This window comes from Scophthalmus maximus, chromosome 7 (genome assembly GCF_022379125.1).
Source record: "Scophthalmus maximus strain ysfricsl-2021 chromosome 7, ASM2237912v1, whole genome shotgun sequence".
NCBI classification, from domain to species: Eukaryota; Metazoa; Chordata; class Actinopteri; order Pleuronectiformes; family Scophthalmidae; genus Scophthalmus; species Scophthalmus maximus.
In genome coordinates, this window is record NC_061521.1 from 14,511,353 (window position 1) to 14,524,706 (window position 13,354).

At 41.7% G+C, this 13,354-nt stretch overlaps 1 protein-coding gene across 6 annotated transcripts in view; it reads right to left on the minus strand.

Moving 5' to 3' along the window:
* scaper (S-phase cyclin A-associated protein in the ER) overlaps window positions 1–13,354 on the minus strand; it is a 54,496-nt gene that overhangs the window by 27,513 nt on the left and 13,629 nt on the right. For all 6 annotated transcript variants that reach the window (XM_035641235.2, XM_035641238.2, XM_035641240.2 and 3 more), the window contains 10 exons: window positions 13,133–13,244; window positions 12,576–12,716; window positions 12,177–12,332; window positions 11,948–12,090; window positions 11,731–11,812; window positions 11,475–11,627; window positions 10,308–10,415; window positions 6,882–7,018; window positions 2,823–2,888; window positions 2,319–2,445 (listed from right to left, as the gene is read on the minus strand). In XM_035641235.2, coding sequence (XP_035497128.1) covers window positions 2,319–2,445; window positions 2,823–2,888; window positions 6,882–7,018; window positions 10,308–10,415; window positions 11,475–11,627; window positions 11,731–11,812; window positions 11,948–12,090; window positions 12,177–12,332; window positions 12,576–12,716; window positions 13,133–13,244 — 1,225 coding nt within the window. The remainder of the gene's footprint in view (window positions 1–2,318; window positions 2,446–2,822; window positions 2,889–6,881; window positions 7,019–10,307; window positions 10,416–11,474; window positions 11,628–11,730; window positions 11,813–11,947; window positions 12,091–12,176; window positions 12,333–12,575; window positions 12,717–13,132; window positions 13,245–13,354) is intronic.

The following is a 13,354-nucleotide window of genomic DNA, read 5'->3' on the forward strand; positions in this document are numbered from 1 at the left end:
TATCAATGGAATATATTCTATGAGAAAAGATGGTTTATCCCTCCTCATCCTAAATGTTTAAAATGCCATGTGTCTGTCTTTCAGTGTACATCCTACCTTTTGTGTAGAGTTGGTTACATATTGGGTAGTGCTGTATAGAGACCCCTTAACACATGAAAAACCATTTATATAAAGTTTAAAAAGGAAGCAATTCTCGACAGAAAGATTGCCAATTTCCTGCCAATTTCTAACATAGAGAATCTATTCAAAGTTGCATCTGTCAGTCTGCTGGAGGCCCAGGTGAGAAACCCCTGTATCCTGCCTCTCTACTGATCACCTTGCCCCATGTCCCAGATACATTTCCCACCAGTCCCACTTTTTGGCCCAACGGCTGGCAAAGGAAAATGTAAATGGATTGCATTCATACCATACTTTTCATGACCAGTCAAACAGCTTTACCCAGGTCGCAGTGGTAAAATCTTTGGGCAACACACACACACACACACACACACACACACACACACACACACACACACACACACACACACACACACACACACACACACACACACACACACACACACACACACACACACACACACACACACACACACAGACACACACACACACACACACACACACACACACACACACACACACACACAGGTGCTTAATCATGAAAGTGTGCAGCAAAAAGAAAAGTACGGCACACTGGGAAAAATTGCTCTTCTCAATCACCCAAAGTAAAGCAAAAATCTGGTTTGACACAAAATAAACCATTAGAGGCCACAGAGGGAGAAACACACTGAGGTCAGAGTCTAGACGCAGCCTAGAAAGCAGGGGGAGAGGGGGAGTAGGGGGGGCCGGACCCAAGCAGCAGTGCAGCAGGGTGTTGTCTAAGGAATTAGCAGAGAAAGTGGAGACTGAATCAGATATGGGGGAGGAAAACAAATCTTTAGGTGAGTCAATGACATGAGAGATGCTTGTTAGGTCAAATAATCCAAACGGTCCTGACTTGAAGAGACTCAGGGGCCAGACAGCCATGCTGACGGAGACTCTATTTATTTGACTTTGTGCAGGGATTAGAGAGGGAGGTGTTCTACCGACTGCCTCATTAGCCAATCACATTGTTCCACTTAGCTTTGGGGTTGTTTCTATAAAAAGCTGATAAAGTGGAGCTTGACAAAACAGCTATAAAAAATGTGCTTTTAAAGTGAAGTAAACGACAAAGCCAAAGCATGCGAAAAACACTGATCTCCCTCTTGGCCAGCGACCGCACATCTCCCGTGGCCTGCTGACCTCTGACCTCCCACTGGGAGTATGTGGAGTTACGGGGAGGAGCCGTCATGTAGTGACAGCTTGTGAGCTACTCAAATCACACTGGTCTTCTCCTCTCTCCTTACAGGACGCTGTGCCACCCACCTCAGCCACTTTTTTCTTTCCCTCTCTGGGGAAATTCGGTAATAGCCTTTTCAGCCGTCCCCCTCGTCACTGATGGGACACCATAATCTCTCCCTCCTCACACCCAGAGGCATGCACAGTGGGATGTTATGATGGCTTGAACCACAACGTCACAGGAAATTTATGCCTCATTACAGGAAGTGGGCTGTATATTCTCCTCATCATAAACACGGTGGCAGGTGTTATAATCCACCACCCCCCCAGGCTGAAGTTGATGTGAGTTCTACTGTAAAAAACATAATGCAACAAAACCTCTGGGACAGACATTTCAAATCAACTATAGTTATAAATGTCTGCCATTATATCTGGCAATTATATGTATTTATACAGCTGTAAAGAAGTGTAAGAAAAAAAGGCTAAATCTCTCTCTCGAAAAAAGTATTTTCCCTGCCTTTGTTCAATCAAGCGTTGTGCATTTCATCCGCAAATCCAATTTACCATTGTCTAAACTAGTGACATCTGAGTCGCACAAGCCACAGAGACACGAGACAATGCACGCTCTCGTGCTAGGAAGCTCCTCTATTGGTACCATGTGGACAATGAAAACACAGTTAATCTGGTCTTCATTAGCCAATAACCAAAGGCACGTTGGTTTAGAGTAAGTGATACTCTACATTGGGGAGGGTGAGACAGAGTGGGCCACGGCCAAACACAACTCTCACTGAAGAGACATGCCACAGGGCTACCATGGCCTGTGCGCCGCTGCAGACTGTTGAGTCGACAGCAAAGCAACAGAGTAGGACACCGATACGAGCAGGTACCAGGTAAATGTCAAACCACTGTAATATACATCTTCATTGAAGAAAAGTATAGGTGCATTAAAAACTACACTCAATCACACTGTCGACTTTGTCTATATGATCCAATTGTTGCTGTACCTGTTTCTCTAAGATGCGAGAGATCTCTCCCAGGGTTCGGTCCAGACCAGACACCTTGTTGTTGGCCCACTGGCCGCTGTCCTGGCCCTGCAACTGCTTCAGCAGGTCCTTCACCAGGCGCTGCAATCTGAACATACAGGAGTCAATTGTTATTTCAAATATGTTGACAAAACAATCCGAATAGAGTTGAAAAGAGTATTTGAATAATAATGATTTAAAAAATGAATCTACAATGATTTTGGTAAACAATATTGTGGGTTTTGAGACTGTTGGTCAGACCTAAAATTCAGCTTGCATTTTGGAAAACTTTGAAACTTTTGCTGATTATACAGACCAAAAGCTTAAGCAATTAAATCATTAACAAGAAGCAGATACAATGAATAACAATTCTGAGTATAACTATTAGTTGCTGCCCTACAGCACAGCTTTTTAATCATTACAGTAAAACATTAAAAAAATGAAGACAAAAGGGAAATTTACAGTTCTGAAAAGGAAAACACTTACTTGGCCTTATAAGGGGAGTCAGTCAACTGTGTCTTTGCCTCCATTGACATCTCATATTCCTTTGCCCTGCAGAGGGAGAAAAAGGAAAAAAGTCTTTGAATCCCAGAAAAATTGTTTGGCCTGTCAGTTAAGATCACAGCGAATGACAGTGTGAAGGGGAAAGAAAAAGTTCAAGCCGAGTCTGTTTATTTGGCCTGTCAGCCATTTACCAAGAAACTTGACTTAAAATAATCAGACACCGGCACTGTGGGGACGAGTGTTTCATATATCACCAAGACCTAATTCTACATTAAATCCTCCTGCCTTTGAGTCTTATTTAAAAAGAGAGGGCTCAAGTTTTTTACCTCACTCATTGTCAAATAAATAGTTAATGGAGATTTCAAGCAACTCAGCCGTTGCTTTGAATGTGTGACTTCCTGAAAGGTCATGGTCAATAGGGGACTGGCATCTCTGTGGCGTTAGTCCAAGAGCCAGACTGAGAAACACAAACTGTCTGTGTTGTGCTTTAAATTGTAGGGGGATTTTGTCTGTTGGTGTCTGTCAATCAGGCATTCCCAGTAATGATAAGTAACTATTGATCAGAGGTAGATAGAGCGTCTTCCAGTTACCCATCACTACACTGATAGAATCAAACACTTCCTGGAAAACGATGGGAGAATTTGTCCCGGCAGACCGGCCCTGGTCTAACCAAAGACTGATCTACTCCTCACAATCTCTTGTATTCAAGGGCAGTCATCTTATAGCAATTGATAACAAACCTCACTGCAATTCCGTACAATTATTCATCTAAAAGACACACCCAATTCTGCAAAAACACAGTCGAATAATGACGACAATGAACACAACACTGACCAAGCATCATTTTAAAGGCAAAAAAGAGCAGAATCTACAGGTAGTTAGAATTGTACTAAAACGCCAATCGTTTTGGCTTGTATGTGCATGAATACACTGTTCTGTCTATGGGGTGTTTTGGAAGGCAGGACTACTAAAGGTGTGTTTTGATCTGTACTGGACTCAGTCTTCACATAACCATGACAAATCAGACATTGTTTGGAAGCTTTAAGTCTCCTGATTATATCTGTACAAAGCATTTAGGATCCCCATATGACTGCAGCAGAGAATTGAATTGAAAATATAGTAGTTTCAAGCACACAAAGGGAACAATTACAGATCTTATGTTCCTCTACTCTCCAGAAGAAGACAAAAAAATTCTACCACATTTGTCAGTGTAACTTTGTTTCAACATCTCTCATACTCATTCTGACTTTTTGGTTGCAAAACTTAAAGAGCTACTTCTTAAAGAGCAGGGTTGAAGAACATAAGCACTTTAAGTTTAAATACATTATTTTCAGGCTTGTGCAAAAAATTCTGTTAAGGTTATAAAGAATGTATGTTCATTTATGAGCAGGACTTTCCACCTCAATCTAAAGGCAGCAGATAGAGTGACATGAGTTAGAGCCAAGCTTCCCGCCTCATACTGTAGTCTATAGCACATACAGGAGTGTCTTTGTATACACCACCATCTGAGGTCTACATACACAACATATACAACAACACACTGGCCACTCTGTTCCCTGCTCAGGGAAACACAAGCTACCAGCTTCCAGCAGGCAGCTTGTACAAGAGCACAAGTGGAGACTTTGCTTTTCAAGTTCAGAACTCATCCAACCATTAACTGACAGGCTACCAACATGAAATGTTCTCCCCAAACAATTATTATTAGAGAAGGTTAGCCAGGACACAATAAAGGAAAAACAAAAAAGTGGGCTACAATGTGTGTGTGTACTGCTTTACGACAGACAAGGGCTGTATACTGGCCTAGTGAAAAGTCTTGCAAGAACCACTCACGTTTTACGGACACCATACGGCGTTCCAATAAAACGGTTCATTTCCACCTGGTGGTGAAGCGGCTCACCTTTATGTTTACTGAGGCTCTGTGTTATTTATGACCTCTGAAAGCCTGCTGCCTTTGAGTGCTAGCCTCAGCAGGGCTGCTGCAGGAGTGACGGTGAACAGAGACAGATCATGTTGTCACTTTCTCAGGACCGCCGAGCCTCGCTAAGCCAAAAACAGCAGCACCGAGAATAAAGCAGCGGCAAAAGTGGAGTTTCGGCCTGTAGCCACCTCTTAACACCGCTTTTGAATGAATACTTTCTCCTGCACAGCAAAATATGCATTACCTTTTTTCGAAATCTAACTCAGTCATATCCACAGGTCAATCATGATAAGATGGAGGCTCTGTTAGGATCATTAGGTCTACTGCACTCACAGAAGAATACTCATATCAAAGGAAGACCTGGACTCCACCACAGCCAGACTTCATTTGGCAAGAGAGAATTAAAAAAATTCACCTAAAAGTGGTGCCAAATCTGAAAGATGATGCACTTTGTGGTTTATATCTAGAGAGGACATCTAGACAGGGCTGCTCACCAACTCTGCTCCTCTCAGCAATACTTTCTTAACAATTCTGCACAATGGATTAAACAAAACAATGAAAATAACAGGATAAAACTGATTGCACATTAATCGATCATGTGGTTCTGCAAAAGATAAATTATGGTTAGTGCAGGTGTCATCAATATCTACAAAATGTTAGAAGTCTTTTCCTAGTAAATGGCAGGATAATATTGTTCCTGGTGTTGATGAATATACTGATGCAGAGCAAGTGTTGTCCTGTATGTCATGGAAAGAGATATCATTTTGAGAATTTGAAATCATAAATTAGTTGATTAATATATGAAATACATTAAATTTGATCTATCTTTAAGACAACTTTATTAGTATACCTTCCATTATATTCTAAATTGACTGCACATACATTGTACTTTTCAATCTGAGCAGGACACAGCAACTTTACAATACCTCTCATTCACCTTAGCATACACAAAGTGCTGACCAGGTCATTAGGGGCAATTTGTGTCTTGCTCAACTACTGAATACCAACCCTGTGATTCTTGTACAATTTCCTCTACTTCTTGAGCCACAGCCACGTCATCAAGTTGGATGTTTTTTTTGTGCGAGTATATTTTGGCTGTAAGTTCTTGCTGAGGTGTGTGGTGTTGGTACTGTGTTTATTTCTTCCAATGTTCATGCTCTGGAGCAAAAACTAATAATAGAATAAAATTACCACCGCTGTTTTCATATGGTTTGTGACAAATACCAGTGAATTTTTCAATTGACTTTCAGGGCAGGTTTTTGTTCTTGAGAAGTTCACCCAGCACAACATTTACAAGCCAAAAACAACGTTTAAATTTGACAGAATTTGTTAATATAATTTAGTACTTCTGTAGTACTGCTTGCCTTTACTAAAAAATGTTTTAATGTATATGTTCAAGAGTTATGATAATGAGTTAATGTTTGTCATCTTGTGGCACTGAAAGAGTTCGATTAGTTTGATCTTGCTTTATGACACATGCATTCTTTACAGTATGCATTGTTACTTTATGTATATGGAACATTTCCGTTACAGTTAGTCATTCTGCTTGAAGTAACATCCTTCCAATAATGTGCATCAATAACATCATACAGTGAGTACTGTCAACAGTGTCTCTTTCCACTCCTGTCCGTCCCTGTTGTGACAGCCAGTTAAATTGATTGAGCTGAGGTCCATGTTCTGACACACAGCAGCTCTGCCTCCTATTTGTTGATTACTATTGATTTTCTTTGATACTTCATTTAAAAATCAATAACTCAGAAGAAAAATAGGCATGGTTCATACATAGTTAAACATACATCCTGTACACCAAGGAAAGCTTCGGGTTTGGCATAACACTGGCAGCAATTTGGAGGAAAGCTCTTACAGGTGAAAACTGGGGGCTGCACATCGATTTGCAGTTTTGTACCCTAATCATAGAGAGTGGTCATAAATTAAGCTCATCACAGTTATCTTGAGGACATCCATGATGCACATAACATCAGCTTCCCATCTCCTTGTCACTCATAAAAAAAGGTATTGGCACAGTTTTGTGCCTCTGAGAGGATGGAGAGGGAGAGGTGGAGAGACACAATCGGATAAGACAATAAGAGAGAGAGAACGAGAGAGAGAAATGGATGCGTTACCTGGAGTTCATCCTGGTGCGGAGTTTCTTCGCCTTCTTCCGTGCCTTCTGCCTTTCCTCAACATGCTTCATGCTCTCAGAGGAAACCGAGCTGTCCGTCACTATATCCACAATGTATTTTTTCAAAGAAAGATGTTCCTAGGGTAGACAAAAAAAAAAAACACGTTAAAAACATCACTGGAAAATTTCAAGCATATATTTAGTTAGTTATTACATGCTATAACTATTACACAACAACTGTGTATGTTGTTTTTGGCACCAAGAAAACTAAAGAAAATGGACAATGTACCGTACTACTTTCTCTAGAAACACAAATGTACTATGATAATAGGTCAAAAAGTTTATTGATACAAGATAGATTGCATAACAATCAATTCATCAGTAAATATTACCCATCTTAAAGGCTTGTTCACAAACATTATAGAAGTTGGCACTGAATCTGAATGTATTGTGTGTCAGGCAGACCTACTACCTATCAATAACACCATTGTATCCTGTAATTACCTCCAAGTCTACGCTCTCTTAAAACCACCCGCCCATGGACACGGTATAGGGCTGGAGGTGTTGCTTCCTGTCAGATGATTCTGATATTTCTACCAGGAGACAGGGGAATGTAACCCAATTTGGATGACATGATGCATGTGCAAGAAAGCAATTACACAATTATGCTGTCATCCAGCACCCCAGAGAATAGGATGGCCTCACAGATAAAAGTTTTCCATGTAGCAGTCGAGCTAAACCTGTGTGTGGGAGGCCATCCCCTTTGGTCATGATTGTTTTCATTGCACCTGCTGCCTGAATAGGGATTTTCACTCGGCTACAGTATGCTTACGTGAATTACGTCCACCGAATGTAAATGATACTTTACCATTTTGACATTATGGCCCTGAAAATCTCTTTTTTGTGTTTTGTCCAAGCACTTACTCATGTGCAGACAGACTTAGGCTATCAAAAACCCACTAAGTATCATCCATAAAGCCGATCTTATCACTAGTACAGACAATTTATTGAAAAGACTTTCTAGTCTAAAATATGTAATTTATTTTTTCATATATTATAAAAAATAAATTTCTCCACAACTCCCAAGTTGAGAATCCCTGAAATAGGGGAAGGGATGATAACAACTTAAGAAATGAACAGGGTCCTCCATCTGAGGGTATGGGGGAAGATGCATGTGTGTGTTTGTATGACAGGTGCTACCCTTGCTTGGTAGGCAGCTGTTCAGTCATTTCTCAGAGAGGGTATCCTGTTTAGCAGTGACTAACTTAGTGGAACTATTTCAGCGACACATCCAAAATATTAAAAATCCCACCGGTAAGTTAAAAGGTACCTAACATACTAAGCAGTCAAATAGAGTCTAATGCTGACACACAGACTATGATTCTTTATCAAATAAAGACATAGTGATTACATCCCATTTCCTGTTGCTAGGAGGCTTGCCTAAATGGAAGTTGCGTTGACTTTGAGCATTGGAGACGATCAGACGTGATAACAGACAGGTGTCTACCACTGAACCACTGTGACAAAGCAGCATAGATGCTGGCCTCAGGGCAGTGCTGGCGCACAATACCAGAGATCACCTCTGGTTGGAGTAATGTGATACCACTCTGAACATCTTTCCCTGACACAAAAAGACCTATCACAGATCTAAACGACGGCCTGCACAAATACAAATTCAATGGGATACATTCATTCACTGCCTCTTGTGTCACGTACAAAAGGTCTGAGAGGTAGGCTTTCCATTTGGTGTGAAGCAAACAGCTGTATTTCATGTTGGCTACGAGCTAAGATACGATACTACTATGCTGGATTGGGTTACCATCACTACAGTGGTTTACATGACATGTTTGTATTACACTGCATCCTATCAGTGACATTTAAGCAGGGGACAAATCAAACAAAGACGAACTGAAAGCTATTCATTGGATCTCTTTCTTCACAGCAGCTCTGCAGCTATAACTAGATGACAGATCTGAAGACGGCGGGGGGAGAGAGAGACTAGCTTCAGCTGGCAGTCTGGATATTTCATCGAGGTTCTCAATTTGTCATCAGTAGAGCTTCAACGACAAGACCTTTAGGACTGTTCAGTGCATTTGGGAGGTCAGCTGCGATACCCTCTGTCCTTGCCAAGCACTATAGATAAAGCTGAATGGAATATCGGCTTCTGTTAGAGAGAAACCAACAGCTCTTTTAAGACATCATGTCTAAAAGGTGATGTCCTGATGTCAGAAGCCATGCGTCTTGGATATTACCTGCATCATATTAAACCAGAACAGACAGTGAGCAAAAAAAGAGAGGGCTTGCAGTCCCATGTGTTCTTGCACACTGATCCCGCGGTGCCCTGTTGATAATCATCGTGTTTAAAATTCACAAGTCGTCCAGAACGATAGAAAATGACTTAATGTGAACACAGAAAAGTTATGGAGTGACCTCTGCACAGTTGAACCGTCTTCATTTTAATTAAAAATCTTTCATTGCACAAAGAGTTATGAAGCTGCAATCTGTTAAATAGTTGGCAGTAGCACGAATGAATGAAATGGTGAGCACCGAAATTAACTTTGATATAAATAACAAGGGGCCACATAAATCAATCAAAAAACTAAGTCTTCAGACATAAACATATTGAACAAAAAGAAGTTTGGGGAATTTGACTATCAGGTATTAGAGATGGTACAATGACCAATAGCCCGATCCAACAATAACACACGTCAAGTTTATATGACGACATTTAGGTTAAGCCAAATGCGCAATAGGAGGATGACCTGAGTTCAGCAAGGGCTTAAACTCTAAATAATCAATATTGACAGTAAGACGCAGTGTGTATATGAAGAGGTGCTCATATATGAACTGTTTATAGGGCTATATTGGTGAAGTGCTTCTCTCCACTGCCTTGTTTATCATACTGTCAAACAGAAAAAAAATGACCTGCATTCGGAAAGAAAATGATTTAGAGGAAAGGAAAGGGGGTATCAATTATTTCCCACTGAAAAAAGCTTTGAATGAAGGAGCTGTCGGGGCCAAAGGTGCTGCATATAGCACCAACAGTTGTCAGCCTCACAATGAGCACTGCTGAAAAGCCAATCTCATATTGCAGCCTGAGAGGTTACCTTGCATTAATGAGCTGCCTTCCCATGGAAAGCACTCGATGACAAAAACAGCCTGGAGACAAGGGGGTGATGTCACCCCTCCAGTGAAGCACTGAACCCTAACTGTGTACATTTCAAGGCCCATTTGCAATCTCACAATGCCAGCGACGGAGCCACAGCAGTGTATAAGGGGAAGCATAAACAATAATAATGACCACGTCATAAACAACAACCACTGCGTCTCTTTGTCCTTTTACATGACACAAGCAGCAGTAGAGCAGCGTTCTCTCAACAGGATAAGTGGATGTTTGCTCATGGCAGGGTGTGTGGATGATACGCACCACTTCCTCGTCAGAGAGCTCCCGTCCCTGGATGCTGCTACTGTCTCGCACAGCCTGTTGGTGCCTTTTGCCCTTGGTGTGGCTGAACAGGTGCACCTCCGAGGTGATCTGCAAACACAAACACAGTGGTCAGAGGTCACCGCTGCGGACACAATGGAGACGGAGGCAGGACAGGGTCAACAGGGCCCCGTGGGACGCTGTTGAAACGATATACAACAAGGGCATGACCTGCCTCTTCCAAACCTACATTTAAACCAAAGGAGAGGAAATGTGATTTACATATGCCACGTTATGTGTAACATTTAATACTTTAAAAGACATGTTATATATATATATATATATATATATATATATATATATATATATATATAAATACATACATAAGAGAGAAAATGTCTTACATGCAGTGGATGTCACAGATAAATAAATGTAGTGCAGCTCTGAGAAATGGTCACAACAAGGGGCATGGGTTGCTTTCTCATCTCTGGAACAAAGCCCATTTAGAATGGTTTGTGTTTAACGTCATTAAACAAAGTGCTTTCTGCTGACCCGTCCATGATCTCTGGTGTCAGATGCTAGCAAAGGTCATCTAACGTTTTTAACAAGATTTCTTCAATCACCCCCCAAACCCCTTTTTTTTATCTGATGCCGGTTTGAAGACTCGAGTTGTTCCACCATTGTTACCGTGGAAGCTGGTCCACGAAGAGATAAATGTGTCTGCATGTGGATTTGTTGCCCGACGCTTGAAAACGCATAATCATACCCAGACATAAATCTCTGTTTTAAGAGTCCATGTTTATGCAATGCAGTTAAATCCTCATTTAAATGTGCCCTCTTCCCAAAAATCCTCCGAATCACCTTTCTACCAGCCTTTTTGTGCAAATACAGCCACACAAATAACACAGGGAAGATGAGCTGCTCTACTGCAGTAACTGTCTTTTTTCTTTTCCTCATATACGTGAGCAACAAAGACAGTGTGTAAAAAAGGTTTGATAAATATTCAAGTTTTTTTGATAGTTATGAGGATTTCTTTTTTTTTTACATTCACACTGAACGATGACAGATGCCATGGAAGTTGTACCATTTGATTCAACATAGTTTTTACAAATCAAGGGCACCGATGGACATCAGTAAGCCCTGAAAATGATGGGATAACACTGTACATACCATAACGCCACACAGGGAGCACTGCTTCTTGCGCTCGTATGGTGTCAGTTTGGGGGCGTAGTCTGTGTTGGCGTGTCGACCACTGCTGAGCTCAGCAGCCTTCTCCTTCCTCTGCTCAATTTGCTCCATATGCCTACGGCTGCTCTCGTCATGCTATGGAAGAAATCACAAACCAGAGACCAGAGGTCATATGGGAAATGAGGATTCCTAGATAGTGTCCATAAGGGAAAATGAGGAGTCATGGTATAAAACTTACCTTCATCTGAATTTTCTTCTGTAGCTCCTCCATGGCCTCCTGTTGAGCAGCACTAAGAGCCGCCAGACGCTCCTCTCGGTCTCTTCAGATAGGATGTACAAAGGCAGTGTAAAAGTGCTTTATTCAAACTCAAGTTAGTCACCGATCTAAATTATTGTTCAAATTATAATGAGGATGTGTATACGTGTATTTACTGGCATACTGAGGGGCTACAAACCTGGCCCTTTCCCGGGCTGCATCTTCTCTAGCCTTCTCTTTTTCCTGCTTCTGATGCTCGATACGAGCCTCCTGCTCCTTCCTCCGCATCAGCAGCTCCTCCACTCTGGCCTGCCGCTCTGCTTCCAGGACCCGTTTACGCTCCTGCGGAAGGAGCAGAAGAGAATGGGGATGTAAAACGATGTGTAATTTCTGGTGGAAAAATGTAGAGAGTTTTCTTTTTGCGTTACCTGCACAGCCTCATCTCTGGCCTGCTTCTCCTCCTGTCTCCTCTGTCTGTCCTCCTGCAGCTCATTGAGCCGCTGCTCATACTCGTTTAACTTGGCCAGGGCATCGTGCCTCTTGTTTTGGGCTTCAAGAGTGTTTATGAATGCAATTTCATTTACCTGTGCGGACATATAATAATAAGGATATAAACATATACAAGGAGTACAAAATATACATAAACATGAATGCATATATATACAAAGACACACACCCTTTTTCAAGGAACATATTGTTTGTGAATATGTATTATTATTAATACTTAATAACAATATGTATGACTGTAGATGTCCCACTTAATTCAGAAAATTCACAAGTTGTCACATACATCTTGTTTCAACTTTTCAAGGGATCCCCTACTTTACCTTGGCCTCTTCTTCTTGGGCCTTCTTCACAATCGCCTGGAGCTGGAGCTCTCGCTTAAACTCTGCATGTAACAGTTTCTCATCCATCATCCGCCGACGTTGCTCCAACAACTCCTCCTTCCATTTCCTCACCTCCTTCTCCTGCAGAAAGAGTGTTTAAAAAAAAAAAGTACAGTACATTCTCCAGGACACCACAGACAATAGATTGTTGATCTCTCAGTTGCCACCCTCTCCAGTGTGTTCCCGTGGGATTAATGCAAATATACAACACTTTGTGCATTTATGTGGTTAATCCTGATTTATTCTAGAGCTCACTCATCTCACTATGGCCTGGAGAACAAAAACAAACTTCATGAAAGGCTGTTGACTTTGGCTAGGGGGTCTCTCTCACGACTCTCTGCGGCCAGCTGGCCTGGATGCGACTGGGGGGGATATAATATTTAGTGATTCTATCAGGCAGTGCGCTGACAGAACCTCTCGTTTGTGAGCCAGACTGGCCTAAGCATGCATGGAGTTTCTTCGGGGTGCTTTCCGTCAACTTGGCACAGCTTACTCACCCTCTCCAAGAGCTTCTGCAGTTTGAGGGTCTTTTCTTCCCGAAGTTTGTCCCTCTGCTGCTGCGCCTTCAGCTGTTTCTCCTCATGTTTCTTTTTTGACTCTGCAATCGTTCTGTCAAAAATATAGTAACAAATCATTCATCATCTTTCTGTGTCTTAGACATAGACATGTGATAGACACTACAGCCTGTTCAGACACACTGGGTGGTAACCTAAAAAAAG